Source organism: Carettochelys insculpta, chromosome 6 (genome assembly GCF_033958435.1).
Source record: "Carettochelys insculpta isolate YL-2023 chromosome 6, ASM3395843v1, whole genome shotgun sequence".
In the NCBI taxonomy this organism is placed as follows: domain Eukaryota; kingdom Metazoa; phylum Chordata; order Testudines; family Carettochelyidae; genus Carettochelys; species Carettochelys insculpta.
Window position 1 is genome coordinate 29,896,647 of NC_134142.1, and position 15,536 is coordinate 29,912,182.

General features: G+C 43.4%; 1 protein-coding gene across 5 annotated transcripts in view; it reads right to left on the bottom strand.

Moving 5' to 3' along the window:
- Positions 1 to 13,183: 13,183 nt before the first annotated feature.
- Positions 13,184 to 15,536, bottom strand: part of CCDC197 (coiled-coil domain containing 197) — a 34,149-nt gene continuing 31,796 nt past the window's right edge. For all 5 annotated transcript variants that reach the window (XM_074998742.1, XM_074998744.1, XM_074998739.1 and 2 more), the window contains one exon: positions 13,184 to 14,127. In XM_074998742.1, coding sequence (XP_074854843.1) covers positions 13,933 to 14,127 — 195 coding nt within the window. In that variant the 3' untranslated portion in view covers positions 13,184 to 13,932. The remainder of the gene's footprint in view (positions 14,128 to 15,536) is intronic.

Sequence of the window (15,536 nt, forward strand, 5' to 3'; positions counted from 1 at the left end):
AGAACTGTGTCAAGCTGGGACACAAAAACCTCTAGGGATGGAGACTCCACCAGCACTCAGATTGTACACAGAAGTCAACAGGTCAAATTTCAGCACTCTGCCTTGGAAATGTTGCTGACCCTGACTTTAAGAGTTAGCTTAAAGGGGAATGAATGAAAGATCTCTTCCTCTCAAAGTTACTCAGCTTTCAGTCTCTAAGGCTGTGGTATCCAGCACATGTGGATAGCTGGATGTGGCTACTTGGTCAGTTGACTGTGGCTAGTTGGATTGAACAATAAATTTATTTTCAGAATAATGCGGCTAGTTCACTATAGCAGTAGCCATTAGTGGCTACTGGTTCAGAACTGATTGGACACCACAGCTTAGCAGAGTGTCAGAAGTAGTTTGGGGCAAATTTTTGAGGGGTTCAGACCACTAAAGCATTTCATACATTCATGTTGGATATATTGAATTGCTTGTGTAAAGAATCCTAAAGTTTAAATTCATAGTTTCAACAATTTTAAAACTGAAATTTCCATTTGTTTATTTAAAACAATTTCAAAGTTTCCTTCCATTTTTTTGAACATTTTAATGTTTTGGTTAAACTCAAAACATTAACAGAATGTAAAGCCAAGACAGAGTAGTTTTGTTGTTTGTTTTTGTTTTTAGAAGTTTTAGTTCCTCAAAAAAATTTGAAAGGCTTTCGTTTTGGATTGAGCCAAAAATAATCATTGCTATTTTTTAGAAATATTATAAAAAGATTTATTGGTCCATCTTTAAAGAGGAAAAAAAATCATAATTCCATCTGTTCTGCAGCAAAATATGGGAACTCAAGACCTGGTATTTATGTGAAAAACATGATTTTTTTTAAAACAAGCCAAAGCTTTCAACCAGCATTCTAAAAATATGATTTATGCAGTGTAAAAGCCAAACATTTAATAATGTTTAATGATAGTGCCTGTGTTAGTGAAACAGTCTTTTGATTAGCCCAGCAAGCCTGCTGCTGTTCAGAAGTATGGGTGTTACCAGTAGCCAGCTGCAGCTCTGCACACACAATCAAGGAAACATAAGAAGTGGCTCAGAAGGGCATATATTCCCACAGAATGCTAATTGTTTGCAAGCTTTAAAAATACTGAGGGCTGACTGAGAACCGTGTGCGCACTGCTGGTCAGCAAAGGGTTCCTTTATTTATATCTTTTAATGAACCAGTTTCTTGTATTGTGTGATCAGACCCAACCTCAGCTTGCTTCAAGTTAAAACCTCCCAGGACTAGGTTAAGAGGTGTGAGAACAAACAGCAGTTGCTCCCTGCTGGAGAAAACAATGCCATAAATACAGGTTTCTGCTCTCCTTTCACTGATCTTTACAACTATTAAGTAAGCTTTGAAAAGCAAATTGGGCACTTGGATTTATGGCACAGTTTCTCCCCTCAGAAGTCTTAAGCCCAGCCCGTAAAGCATTGTACACAGGGTCTCCTGTGCCAAATGAACTCCCAAGAGGAGGCGACAACACAGAAGACGTTTTACTGCATTGAGATTGTACCAGTATAGCAGCATCCTCACTGCTTTTGTTTTCAATTAGCAACAAAACTCCTCAAAGTTGTCATGAAATTGAAGGCCTGTATTTTTAAAGGTGATCAGTAGGGCTGAGATTTGATCACTGACATGACTTGAACTAAAAATATCCATGACAAAATGGGGAGCTTTGGGAGCCCTGCTGGGCTGCTTGGGGGGTGGGGGAGGGCACAGAGGGGAGGGGCATTACTTGTTGTGGCTTGGAGATCTAGTCCACCATGGCTGGGAGCTCAAGGGGTCTCCCCACGTCCTGTGAACTCAGAGGTCCACCTGTAGTGGTGGTTGAAGGTCCACCTACCATATTAGCAGGGAAATCCTCCAGCTCATGACCACGATGAACTGAAGTCACAGAGATCCATGGAAGACATGGATTCTGTGAGGTCCCCAACATGCATCACTAAACGGTAGCCCTAGTGCTCGGTAATTTCTGGTGATTCAGTTCTTGGTTGCACATTGTCTGAGCTGGTGCTCACAAATAATAGAGGTTGTCAGAAATTTGGTAAGCTCCAGTCATTAACCAGGGTCCCATTGTGCTAGGCCTGGGACTAGCAATACAAAAACCCTGCCCCAAAGAGCTGTGAAACTGAGGCCTCTTTTAAAGTATCTCAGGTTGGGCACTCAACTCACTTGTCATTTTAAATAAACCTAAAGCCAATATCTATTAGAGAAAATGATGCAGATTTAATTAGAAGGATTCAAATGATGCTATATCATGTGACAGGAGATCATTTCTTCTTTGGTTTAAAAAAATAAAACAGAGCCCCCCCCCCCCCCAGTTGATAGTGTGACTGACATGTTTATCAAAGCTTTGTGGATATTTGCCATGCATACAGGCTCCCTTGATGGTCTAACAAACATTCCCACACATGCAAGTAAACTTCTGTTTTCAAGAATGTTATTATGCAAAATAAAAATTCCTCGGGTAATAGTAAGTGTTTTCCCAAGCCCTGATGACACGGACTGCGCGTGTTCTCCCTTTTTATAATGCCCGTAAGCATCCTTTTGTTTCAAGAATGGTTCAGTGTGCTCTGTACACATTAAAGATGGACAGTGAGTGAGGGACCATCCCCATTGTCAAGCTGGGGAAACCTAATCCAATTTTAGCCTGCTGTAACACTAATGTAACACTGGTGAATGTGGCTCTCAGTCTTTACAACAATATGGGCCTGATCCAAAGCCTGATGAAACCAGTGAATAGGCTCCTGCTGTCATTGGTGGTCTTTGGGATTAGGTTCCAATTAAATTTAAAATTATTTCCTCTTGGGCTTTTGTAGGATCCTGGAGCTTGTGAGAAGGGGCTAGATAGCTAAGGAAATCCCCACTGAGCTATGGAGCTTTCATTTTCTACCCCATTAGTTCAAATTATAGTAATTACTAATTATTATGCTTACTAAAGTTAATAGTGCATTGTTACCCAGAGGCTGTTATTCTGGGAGCTGCATAAATATGCACATTTGGTCCCTGCACCAAAGAGTTTACAGTCAATAATTTTAGATTACTAGAGCTGCTGGGAGGCCCGTGTGAAAGGAGCTAATGGACTTAGTCCAATTGCCAGACAACAGGCTGCCACACCAGAAAAGCAATCAGCAGACTTGTTTATCATCTAAGGTAGAAGGTTAATTTCACAGTCTCAGTTAGCTTCACTCAGACTGCCAAGATACAGTGGAGCCAGGTGCTTTAGAAGAGAGGTAATAAAGTTGTAAAACCACCATCCACTAAGTTGGTGTCAAAAGTAATCTGCAGAGTGGCAGCCTCTCCCCCATTGCGGTGAGATTTTGTGCCTTTTCTGGAAGGTGCTTGGAACGCTTCAGAAACTAAGGAATTCGGCCTCACAACACCTGTGTGAGGCCAACGTTCTGCTCCCCCTTCACAGAAGCAGAAGCCAAAGCATGTTGTTAAAAGTTACATGGGGAGGTGTGGATCTGTCAATTCAGTTTATTTGTTTTATGTAAATGATACCCCTTTTACCGTACTCGTTCAGTTTGCCCTATTCTTCTGAGCGTTCCCACGCTGCAGTGGAAGAGGGCAAATGTTGCAAACAAAACAGAAAGATAGATGCAACTAAAGAACACCAACAGGAGGACTCAAGGGCACGTGATCCCTGCACCTACTCTTCATTTTCTTCTTATAAATCACCCACATTTCCAGGTGACGGTGTGCCTCTGAATGACTGGATCTGTGACTGAGCACAGTATTTATATTCTCTGACTCCCAGATCTGTGATTAGCCAGCTACCACCTGTTCTTCTTCTCAATTAGCATGAGGAAGGACTACTCTGAGAAAGATACATTTTGACAGATATTGAGAACGAACACTAGATGGCACAAATGCATCAGCAAATTGGTTACTAGCCGAAGAAATGCAGCTCTCAGGACTACCTGGAGAAGACAGGCTGGGGAAGAAGGAAAGCTGGCTAATGGGCCTTCTCCCCACTCTGAGCTTGCAGGACCAGAGTGGGGAACCAACAGTGGTGGCTACTAATTCATTGTGTAACAAACCCTTCTCCTAGACCTCCTTCCTCAGCTCATGGCTGGTCAATTTACCCAGTTCCCCAAGTGGTGGGGAGCTAGGAACCAAGTGGCAACCTGGTTCCTGGCTGCCCTGTGCTGGCAGAACCTGGGAAATTGACCAGCCATGTGCTGGTCAGTTTCCCAGGTCCAGCAAGCAGTGGGGAGACAGGAACTGGCTGCAGCCTGTTTCCCATCTCCCCCCCACACCCTTTTGCACAAAAATTTGAGTTATGCAGGGGTTGCAGGAACACCCCCGCCCCTCCCCGTTGTAACTCAAGGGCGTTCTGTATACTGAATGCAGTTCAGGGCACTGCAGCAACCTTTGCACCCCCACTTCCAGCCCCTATACACACATTGTTAGAAGCTTTTTGTGGTAAGGCTGTGTTTGTGTCCTCTCATTTTGGCTCTTCATCTAACCCCACCCACCTTTGGGCCTCTGTATAAAGCTTGTGTAATATTGCAGATGCAGATGTTGAAGTCAGGCAGAAGAAGCCATGGGGAAGGTGGAGAGGCAGAAGGACTGCAGTGAAGCAGAGGTGGGTGCAGTTAGTTTACAATCTGTCCCCACTACAGATGAAGCAGTGATTCTGTAACCACAATAACAGATTGCTTTGTTCCAGCTGCGTCTGTATAGCACTGCCACAGTAGTCTGCACAGCTGTAGTGTGTGTTCTGGGACACTCTGGACGTTAGCTCAGAGCAGCTGCCACCTGTGTCAGGAACTGAGGGTATTGTAGCAGCCCACTCACTTTGGCTATGTCTACACTATCCCCTTCCTTTCGGAAGGGCCATAGTAATGAACAAGTTGGGAAGATGCTAACGAGGCGCTTCCATGAATATGCAGCACCTCATTAGCATAACGGTGGCTGCGCATGATTCTAAGGTAACACTTTCAAATCTCGCGCTGCCTGTGTAGATGGGGACCTTTCAAAAGAACCCCCCAGACTTTGAAAGCCCCTTCTTCCTAAAACCAAATAGGAAGAAGGGTCTTCCAAAGTCCAGGGGGTCCTTTCGCAAGTCCCCCATCTACACGGGCAGTGCATGATTCAAAAGTGGCGCTTTTGAATCACGTACGGCTGTCATTATGCTAAGGAAGCACTGCATATTCATGGCAGCACCTCATTAGCATCTTCCCAACTAACTCATTAACATGCCCCTTCCAAAAGGAAGGGGCTAGTGTAGAAGTAGCCTTCCTCTTTTCCCATGACAAGACTACACCATTTGTATCGTCTTCCTCCACGAACTCCTCCCCTCAGCCACAAGATTAGCTTGATCAATAATTAGTCTGATTGTGAAGATTTGGTACAGCACTTCAGACTAATCTTGACCATTTTAGGAGTCTTTAATCATATTCTCCATCTATTTGCATTGCATCTTCATGCACCGTTTTTCTCTCCTCGCTCTCTCCATTAGTACATTTCACCATTAAGTCACACTGTCATCTTGGCAGAGCCTTAAAGGAAGGTCCATTCAGAACACTTTTGTAGATCCTGTAGGTGGAATAAGTGAAGTGCAGCTGAGTTGATAAGCTGTGGAGCCATCAGAAAGCTATTAGAGACATGTATTGTAGCAAATACATCTGATAACATCCCCTAGCAAACAGCAGCATCCCAGGACATTATGTGCATGAGGAATCCACCTGGTAATAGAGTTTAGATCTTAGCCCATAGTATGGTAAAGTAAAGTAATCTTTTCTATATAGTCAGTGCCCTGTTTTGTGAATCTCTGCTGATTAGTCCTTATTAAATGTAATGGTAGTCCATCGATCCAATGATGACAAAAATGTACATGGATGGAAATTGATTAGCACTCTAGGTAGGATGGATTTAATTCAAGCCAGGACTAACGGGCTTTAGATTTAATTCTAATACTGAGACCAGACTAAGAAACACAAACATCTGATACTTAACTGGACACTCAGTGCTCTCGTCTGCATTAAGACCTTGCTGAGAAAGGCACCATTAGCCTATTCAATCATGTAATATTGGTGTGAACATTATCTTGGCTTAATGGTGTCACACCCCTACCAGTATGCATGGGGCAAACATCTTCAATGGGGGCATTGCATGTTTTGCAGGCTCCATAACAGAATTCTAATTTCACTCAGAAAGATGTAAGGGAGCAGCCCTTTGGCCCATCTTGTTTTACGCACTGCTTGACAACAAGCAGTGTCAGCTACATCAGAGAAATGTGGAAGAAATCCCACAGCAGGCGGAGGTGAGATATTCTGTCCCTCAAGAAGTTATCACCCTAATCACCACTAGATGGAGACTGATTTAAGCTCTGAAACTAGCAGTTTTATCTCCCTTTCCATTGAGTTAGCATTAACTGTTATAACTCTGGAGCATCTGGTTATCCCTATAAACTTCCAACCTCTTTTTAAATATTACTACCTTGTCTCACCAATGTCCCATGGCAATGCATTCCACGTTCTAATCACCGCTTGCACGAAAGACGATTTCATTGGATCTCTGGACTTGAGCCTGCAGTACTGAGACCATCCATCTTCTGTTTTGAGCTACTGGTGAGGTTAGCGAATGTGTGGAGAGACTGACCACATTAAGTTCTTAGCCTCCAGGAAAGAAGCTATGTAAGATGACCACGTAATTAAGGGTTGAAGACACCCCAGTGCACTGCACTTTTGGAACTCTATGTTCCCCATTCTAGTGGAGTCCTGAGAAGCATTAGCTTGAGAGGCAGCTGGCATTACAGATAGGGCCTGGGGTTCAGACTCATGAGACTTGGGCCCTGTCCTTGACTCCACCTCTCAATTGCAAGTCATCACCCTCTGGAGCTGTTTCCTGTCCCACCTTCTCCCATTCTATTTAGATGGGAACTTTTAGGGACAGGAACTTCCTGTCATGATGGGTTTAGACAGAGCACAATGGGAAACAGCTGTTGATTGGTGGCCTCTCCCAAAAAAATAGCCTCATGTTCATTTCATGTGAACATTTTATCCACATGAAATGACCACCAATTAACATGGCACCCCTGTCAACGTGTAGTGATTTCTGAAAAGGATACATCCAAGTCTAGAGTGAGGAGGCGGATGCATATGGATAGAAATTGATTGGCGTCATTAGTTTCACTGTTGTCATGGGATTCTGTACTTCTGCTGAATATAATAGTATGTGAGAACCTCCAGTATGAATATCCTGTGTCCCTATCCTGCAGCTCTGGGGGGCTACACCACTCCCCCCTTCTGCCTGTTTCCCCAGCAGCTTTCCTTCCCTGTTCCTGCCACCACCATCCTGAGCATAGGTCTTATCCCCAGAGGTGCTTCCCCACATTGCCAAGAAGCAGATGGGAGGTATAGTTGCTCGGACTGCACAGGGCACCAAAAGTCATAAGGACGACCCTGGGATTGGCTGTAGATTAATCCAAAATAGTCAAAGTTTGGGGGCCTGGGGGAGGTTGCAATTGAAAAAAAAATCCAACCCCCCTCCTTCCCCCCAGCACCAGCCTGCAACCTGACTCCAGTTTCTTTTATGCCAACCTGTTTATTTACAAGAAACTTCAAGTTCTGCTTCCTCAGACACCTCAGGAAGCAGTTTATTACAGCCCCAAGCCTCTCAAACCAAAAGACCCCAAAGCACTCTGTGGCTGCTACTGGGGTTTCTCCCTTCCCTTTTCCAAAGGTTATGTCTCCTTTTGATCCTATCCTTAGCCTGTATGGAGTCAGCCAAGTTAATTCTCCTGTCAGCTGATGCTCCAGCCTCTGCTGTTTTAATCAAGTCTCATGTACACAGCTTCAAGGGAATTAACCATCATTGTTTTACCTTGCTTGTTAGCAACTTCTTTCCAAATTCCTTTAGTTTAGCAGTTCGCTGCCTGAGTTCAATGAAAATTCAACCACGTCCTGCATTGTATAATATTACAGAAATGTTCCCAACTTGTCCCTTTTTTGGTTAGCAGTTTGCTATTAGTTGGCTTGAAACAGCTCTGATGGGCTCAGCCTTAGAGCTGAGGTTTGTTACTTCATATTTGTATCATTATTGCACACAGGCCCCACATCCAAGCTCAGGTTCCCATTGTACAGCCAGATAGTTAAAAAAGCATCCCCTGCCCTGAAAGCTTTACCTTCTCCATAAACAAGATATCTCCCCGCCCCCCACATAAACCTTTTATTTTTAAATAAACAGAAGCACAGAGAGATTAAGTGACTTGTCCAAGGTCACACAGGACGTCTGTTGCAAAATCCAGAACTGACCTGAATCTCAGTGTAGAGCCCTGAACATCCTCCCTCTCCAATGTCATAAAATGCCCCCTAGCATGCACACCCAGCCCCCATTCAGTTTCCTGCTCGATTGCCTGTGGCAACCCACACAACTTCTGGCATGGTCAGATTTATGCACATTTGTTGAATAGGCAACTGACCTTTTTCCAAAGCAGCTTAGTGGTTCCTATAAAAGTCCCTACTAATTGAGGAAGAGGCCTAGTTGTTACATTTAGGTCAGTATCACTTTGCTACAGAAGCCCTTGGGAGCTCAGTTCTGAGCAAGTAAATCCCTATAGAATGGATGGGTTAGATGTTAGCCTTTGCATGGTGCAGATTTCAAATGACAATGGCTAAAGCCACGATTTTTTCATGCAAATTGTGACTTCAGCCTGCAGCGACTTAGAAACAGTGTCCCACTGCCTCCAGCGGCAGCAGGGGATACAGGATACCCAGCTCTCACCTCAGGAGACAGGTCTCTGAGCTCCCCAGGGAACTCACAGCTCCCTATTGCCCCTGAGATCCCATGGGCAGCAGAGGGACCCCCAAGCTATGGGCGAACCCATGTTTTGTTGGACTCTGGAGGGGAGAGAGTTCTTTTAACGTAGGCCCTTTCGTGTGATAGATCAGCTTCAAAATTTGACATTTGCCAACTTCTACGAATAATCCATTAAAGGAGAAACCATCCTATGAACTGGAGATAAAAAGCTGAACCTCAGAAGTGTATTCATTGATCCCAAACTGGACCTAAGCAGTGAGCTAAAACCCAATGGCAATAGATCAGATAGTTGACTTGCTTAGAAAGTAACATCATCAGAAAGATCATAATCTTCCGCTACATTTCACTGAACAGAAGAAATTGGCCAAGCTACGAACTTCAGATGCTATTGAGGATTTAGAGTCCCCTACAAAACTTAGAGAAGGGTGTGCTGCTCCAGGGTTGGGTGTAGAACATTATAGAACCAGATAAAGTTCAGAGCCTGATTTGGATTCTGAGCTCTCACTATCTCTGGGATGCTGGGATACTAGCCTGACAGGCCCTGACCACTGCATCACAGGAGAAGCATTAACTGCACACGACAAACTACTCAATCCTATGCAGAGATGTTAATTACCCACTTCATCTGGAATGATCTCTTGCAACATTCATTAAGTCCTTATACTTAGCAGTCTAACCATCTAGTATTTAGCTGTGACACTGAATAACTTGCCAGAGCTGAAGAACCATCTCAGGTAGCTCAAAAGCTTCTACTTTCCACTAATAGAAGTAGTTCCAGCAGGAGATAATACTTCACCCACTGTTTCTCCCTCAGAGTAGTAAGTCAAGGGATGCAAATGCACCTGGGTAGATTTAGCAACATCTCAATGGTCCTCTCTCTCTGGCCAGGATACAAGACAGTGTTAGCTAATCTAGTACCTGTCACACAAACTGTATGATGAACTGCTCTGCAGCTAATTAATGCAGTAAATGGGATTAAAAGTAGGTTTGTAACCATTGTGTTTTGGGGGAGGCAAGCGGGGAAGGGTAAAAGGAGCTGCTAGCCTGTCTATTCCACTCAGTGAAGGATTTGGTATCACAACTAGAGTCCATTCAGACTACTATTTAGTGGTGACATCAACAATAATTAGGAAACCCTAAAATAAACCAGCTTGACATAAAGCCAAGTACTATTTGTCACCTGAATCAGCAGCATCTTTGCCAGAGCATCCTTCCTGATATGGCTTCCCTACATCTCTAGAAGAGGGCTGGTAATGCCAGCTAGATGTTTCCTCTCCCAGCTATCAAACTATTTCATTTAGCTCTATTACACACTTTCAAACTCCCCTCCTTCTGCCTTTATAGGAATCAAATGCTCCCCAGGCCGTCACCAGATCCCTTCTCAGCTGGGTCTGATCATCACTGCCAGGTCCAAGCACCTGTTCTTAGAGAGGCTCTGCTACAGAACAACTCCTTTAAGGGATGGATCATCCTGTTAAAGAGACTGGGAAGAATTGTTTCTGGTTTTTTACCTTAGGCATGGCAGGAGTATCCTTTTTTAAAAAATTCTCCCAAGAGAAATCTGCAGCAAAAAGGGGGACTTTGCAGAGCTTTACTGAAGGGGGAAGAGTGGTGAATCTTTACTTAGGACAGCTTTTCTCCCCAGTGTATCTTACAATTGTGAGTTCAATGTATTGTGACAAAACAAACAAAAAACACAACCACAAAGGGCTTGGGTCTCAGCTGTACTAAGCCCCTTTAAATTGCACCATTGGCAAAAAGGACCTCTGACGAGGGCCTCCTCTATAAAGGGATTTTCAGTTAGTGGATTGCTGGTGGAATAACTCTAGTAGCTTCCTTCTTCTTGTCATAATGTAAAGGTGAGTTGGTAGGTGTCAGGAAGGAAGCAGGGGAATTGACTGCATTCCAGCTACTTTGCCTTGGCATGTGATCCCCTCAAAGGCTGCTGCAGCTAAAAGATAAGTTAGAGAAGCCTCAAGGCATGCCAGTTCTGACTTCTCCCCAAATCCAAGGAGCGGAAAGGTGGCAAAAAGCAGTGGAGAAATAGCCCCTTACTAGTTTTTTAAAACAAGCATTTACCTCTATTCATCTTTTTATTACCACTGAGCAGAGGGAAATTTTTGGTGGTGTTATATCTGTAAGGTTGCAGAGTCAATCAATCAATCAATCAATCAAAATAGTAGAATAAAGCAATAAGAATATGCACTGTTGACAGTTTTTGTTTTAACAGTTCTCTGGCTTTAACATTCTGATTCTTCACATCCACTGTTGCTAAAAGGTTGTAGGGGGAGGATATTCACCCAATGCGCAGGTCATTTCTTGCAAATGTGAAAGCTTAAATTGACAGAAATGTTTTAAAATACTTTAAAATGAACATCAATGTTGTCCATCAAAATGATCATGAAATCTAATTCTGCCAGGTGTACTCACAATGCTTCCTGATCTGCCCCCTCGGCGAAGAGAAGTCATACATTGTGGAGTTTATGATCATGGTGCAGTATAGGTGATAAAGTCCAGTAAGAGGATATGAGGAGCAAACTGCAATGCCCTGGTTGCACTGCCACGCCCATTTTCAGCCAAAATATTTTGGCTTGCAGCTGAAATGCTTCAACGAAAAACTCATGTTCTCAAGAACACAGATCTCCACCAAGAAACAGTTTTGATGGGATTTTTTTTTTTTGACTAGCCCTAGTTTGTATAATGCAAAGAATGATGCATCTCACCTTTTTCCAATAATAGTGAAGCCCATTCATCCTCTGCTTTGTAAAACTTCATGCTGGGGGATATGGAAAATGCCTGACATCTGCACATGGCAGAAAAAACAAGAGTGTGGAAAGAAGCCTGAAGGAGTAAGGTAGACATTCACCATTCTGGATATTTTTAAAGCCTTGGTGAACCTGAGTGCATGTTATTTGTAGTAAATTAAGCCTCACATAATTTTAACTGGTCTGATTGTCCCTTTTTACATTGCCCTACAACTTGTGGATTTTGGTAAAATTGCTGGAAGACCAGTTTGTTTGTTTTTTTTACATGTATAAACTGCTATTTGAATCATTTCTCTTATGCATCAGGCAATAAAAAAAAAAACTTACCTTCCCCAGCTCTTGTCACTTGTTTTTTTTCCCCCCCCATAAGAGACTTCCTGTACAGTTTTGCTTAACTTCCCCTTGTTCCACTTATCGTATTTGGGGCACTCATGCAGCAGATTATTTTCTGAGAGCTTCTTTTCAGAGTTCCTAACTTGTGGACTGACCAGTGATAAATAATCCCAGGGGCTGTGGCCACACTAGCCCCCTTCTTTCAGAAGGGGCATGCTAATGAGGCAGTTTGGAAGATGCTAATGAGGTGCTGACATGAATATGCAGCACCTCATTAGCATAACTGCAGCCATGCACGCTTCAGAAGTGCTGCTTTTGAACTGCCCACGGCCCATGTAGCTAGGGGCCTTTCGAAAGGACCCCCCAGACTTTGGAAGCCCCTTCTTCCCAAAACCAAAGGGGAAGAAGGGGCTTTCAAATTCAGGGGGTCCTTTCAAAAGGCCCCCAGTTGCACAGGCAGCATGTTTCTAAAGCAGCACTTTTGAAGTGCATGCAGCCGCCATTATGCTAATGCAGCACTGCATATTCATGTCAGCACCTCATCAGCCTCTTCCAAACTGCCTCATTAACATGCCCCTTCTGAAAGAAGGGGGCTAGTGTGGCTGTAGCCAGTGTCTTAATGGAACCAGATGGCCTTCCACCTGAGAATCTCAAAACATTTTTTTAAAATATTATTGACTTACAGCTAATGGAAGCATTATCCTCATTTTATGTAAGGAGAAACCAAGGAACAGAACAGTGCCTTGACTTGCCCAATCTCCCCCACGAAGGCTGCAGTGGGACCAAAAAAATAAATCCCTAATCTTCTGAGTTCTGTTTCCACAGCTTCATGATAAGACCAACTTCCCATCTCAACAATAAGCAGCAATTTCTTTTTATTCTTACAAGAACACCAACCAGCAATTATTCTGTTTTGGGCAAGGAGTAAGACCAGTCTGAGGATAACTGACCTATAAGGTTCTAAAACTGATCCCTTGCTTAAGTGCTCATAAGGGTGCTGGGGGCAACATTTCTTCTGTCTGTACAGCACCTAGCACAAGGAGGTGCTGGTCCATGATGTGCAAGGGGGGATCCTTTGTGATAACTGGGCCTACAAATTTACCCTGCTTTTGAGCTCAACTGTGAGAAGTGCGAGACTGTTCACTGTATGTCACCAGTAGCGAAATATGGGAGTCCAATTTCAAACAGTAATGAAATAAGTAGTAATGCTCGCCATCAAAGAAGACAAGCAACAAATGAAGGGGGGAAGGAAAAACACAATAAAATGTAACCATTTAATATTAATAGTCCTCCTCCATATAAGGCTTTATTAGGTGGCTCATTCCTTGGGTGTCATGCGTAACTTGATCATGAGCAAGCAGCTGAATGACTGACCATTAACCTAGCACTAAATTTCTCGTTAGCAGCATTAAGCACCTCTAGCTTTTCACTTTGTACCTTCTGTTTCAATTTCTCCCTGTGGCTACAGGGAAATTGAAACCCTGTTATGGCTGAAAAAGCCTTGGGCCAGCTGCTGAAAATTAGTATAGCTGGGGCCTTGTCCCCAGATATAATTCCAAATAAGCACACAGAAAACACTCATTGCAATATAATGATACTTGGCATCCACATAGCAATGTTCAGATAAGGATCTCAGTATGTTTTACAAACAACAAATTAACTATTCTCCCAGAATGTAGTACTGTACCTATTTTAATTTTACTTTTGGTTGAATGACTCCAGTCCCTCCCAGCTGACCCCAATAGAAATGACTCTTACTAATTTCACTGGAGGTGCCATTGATTTAAAAAAGTAGTTAGTAATAGCCCGATTCTATACCAATATAGCAAAACCAATGTAGTTTTCATTTGCATAACTGGTGGGCTCTGGGGCTTTCTGGTTATAAGCCAGTAACAGTGTGAACTGATGCCAAACCTGTGTGTGTAAGTAAGTGTAAAACACAAATATTAAAAATGAAGGGTCTAGAGAGAAGGTATTTACAACAGGAAAAGTCCATACTTTGTAAATATCATCACTTCCATTGCTTTGGAAACCACAATACATTAATACAAAACAGTGTCACATGGATGCTTTTCCCTTGTTTTTACGAGTTTGTGTGACACCACCATCTGCTGGAACTTGGCTTTGGAATTTCTTCTTGATGATTCCCATTTTTCCGCTCTGAGTTTGGTCCCCAAGATTAGATAGTAATGCCCCGGATTCATCAGCCTCTATTGCTAATTGCTGGATATGCTTTTTTTCCAGAATGAATTCCTAGTACAAAAAAGGAAAGGTTACTTCTCTGCAGACATTCACTCATGGAAAGACTTCATTCTGCAGCCCTTACTCACATGCTTAGTCCCTTTGATGAAACTACACAGTAGTTTAATATAGTGAGCAGAGCGAGGGCAGAGGACAGGACCCAATGACCTCTTGAGGTCCCTTCCAGTCTAGTGTTCTGTGAAGATATCTATGTTCTGTGATACTGAGTAAGGGATACCGGATTTGGATCTCTGTCTCCACTGTAGCAAGGTACTTAAACACAAGCCTAACCTAAAGTACGTGAGTATTTCCACTGAAGTCAATGGGCTTATTCATATGCATAAAGTTAATGACATGCTTCAAAATCTTGCTAAACTGGCAGTTTGGTCTTTCATTTAGATCAAATGTGTGCAAACTCTTTATCAGGCCACATTTTTTGTCCATGCAATTAGCAGTCCCCCCACCCCCAACCAGTTTATCATAATCCAAACCAACAGAAATGTCAGTTATGTTCATATGAAAAATATCCCTTTTGGCATGTGTAAGAAAATGTCTGTAGAATATACAAACTTCATTAATCAGTATAGAAATGTGAATGTACATACTTAAAAACAGTAACAGATTTCAGCCTTTTTAATGAGCTGGATGAGCCTGAGATGCAGCCGCAGATCACGCTGCACCTTGCTTACCAAATTTCATGCCCACCCAAGAGGGCCTGCCCCCCACTTTGGGCACCCTGGATTTAGCTGATAGTCACTTGTAGAATTAACTGCTACGTAGTTATAGAAAAATGCAAATCAGTTGTGTCAGTTTTTCTAATGACTCCAGCCCTTATGGTCCACACCCAAACTAATCTTGCCTGAACTGTAAGTGCATTTTTCACATCACAGAGAGTCAGGATTACATTCACTGTACCTAAAACACAGCATTTCTGGAGAAACCCACCAGTGCCACATGGTCCATACCCATGCAGTGCTTTGCGGACAATACTGGTACTCAGTCGTGGTCCCTAAGACTAGCTGTGCCTGGCATGGCTGGTACTACAGGCTCCTGTGGTTCCCGGGCTTTACCTAATGATGAGCTACTGTGCTGGTCCCCAGAGCAATACAGCCACCCTACTCCAATTCAGCAGTACGCACTAGCCACCAGTGGGCACAATGCCTCCCAGTCTCACAACCAGTGTTCCCTGTAAGCTGGGTGCTTAGGTGGCCACTCAGGAGAGATTCAGGTGCCACCCAGCAGAGTGTCCACAGTCTCCCGCAGCCAGTAGCGTGTGTTTCCATTGGTGGTGCACACCCACACATGCCTCAGTGACCTAACAAAAGTTATTCCACCCATGGATGGAAAAAATTAGAGGGAACATTGCTGACAGCCAAGAGCAGGCCAAATGCCACAGTGACTGAGAGGGTGCACTGTGGAAC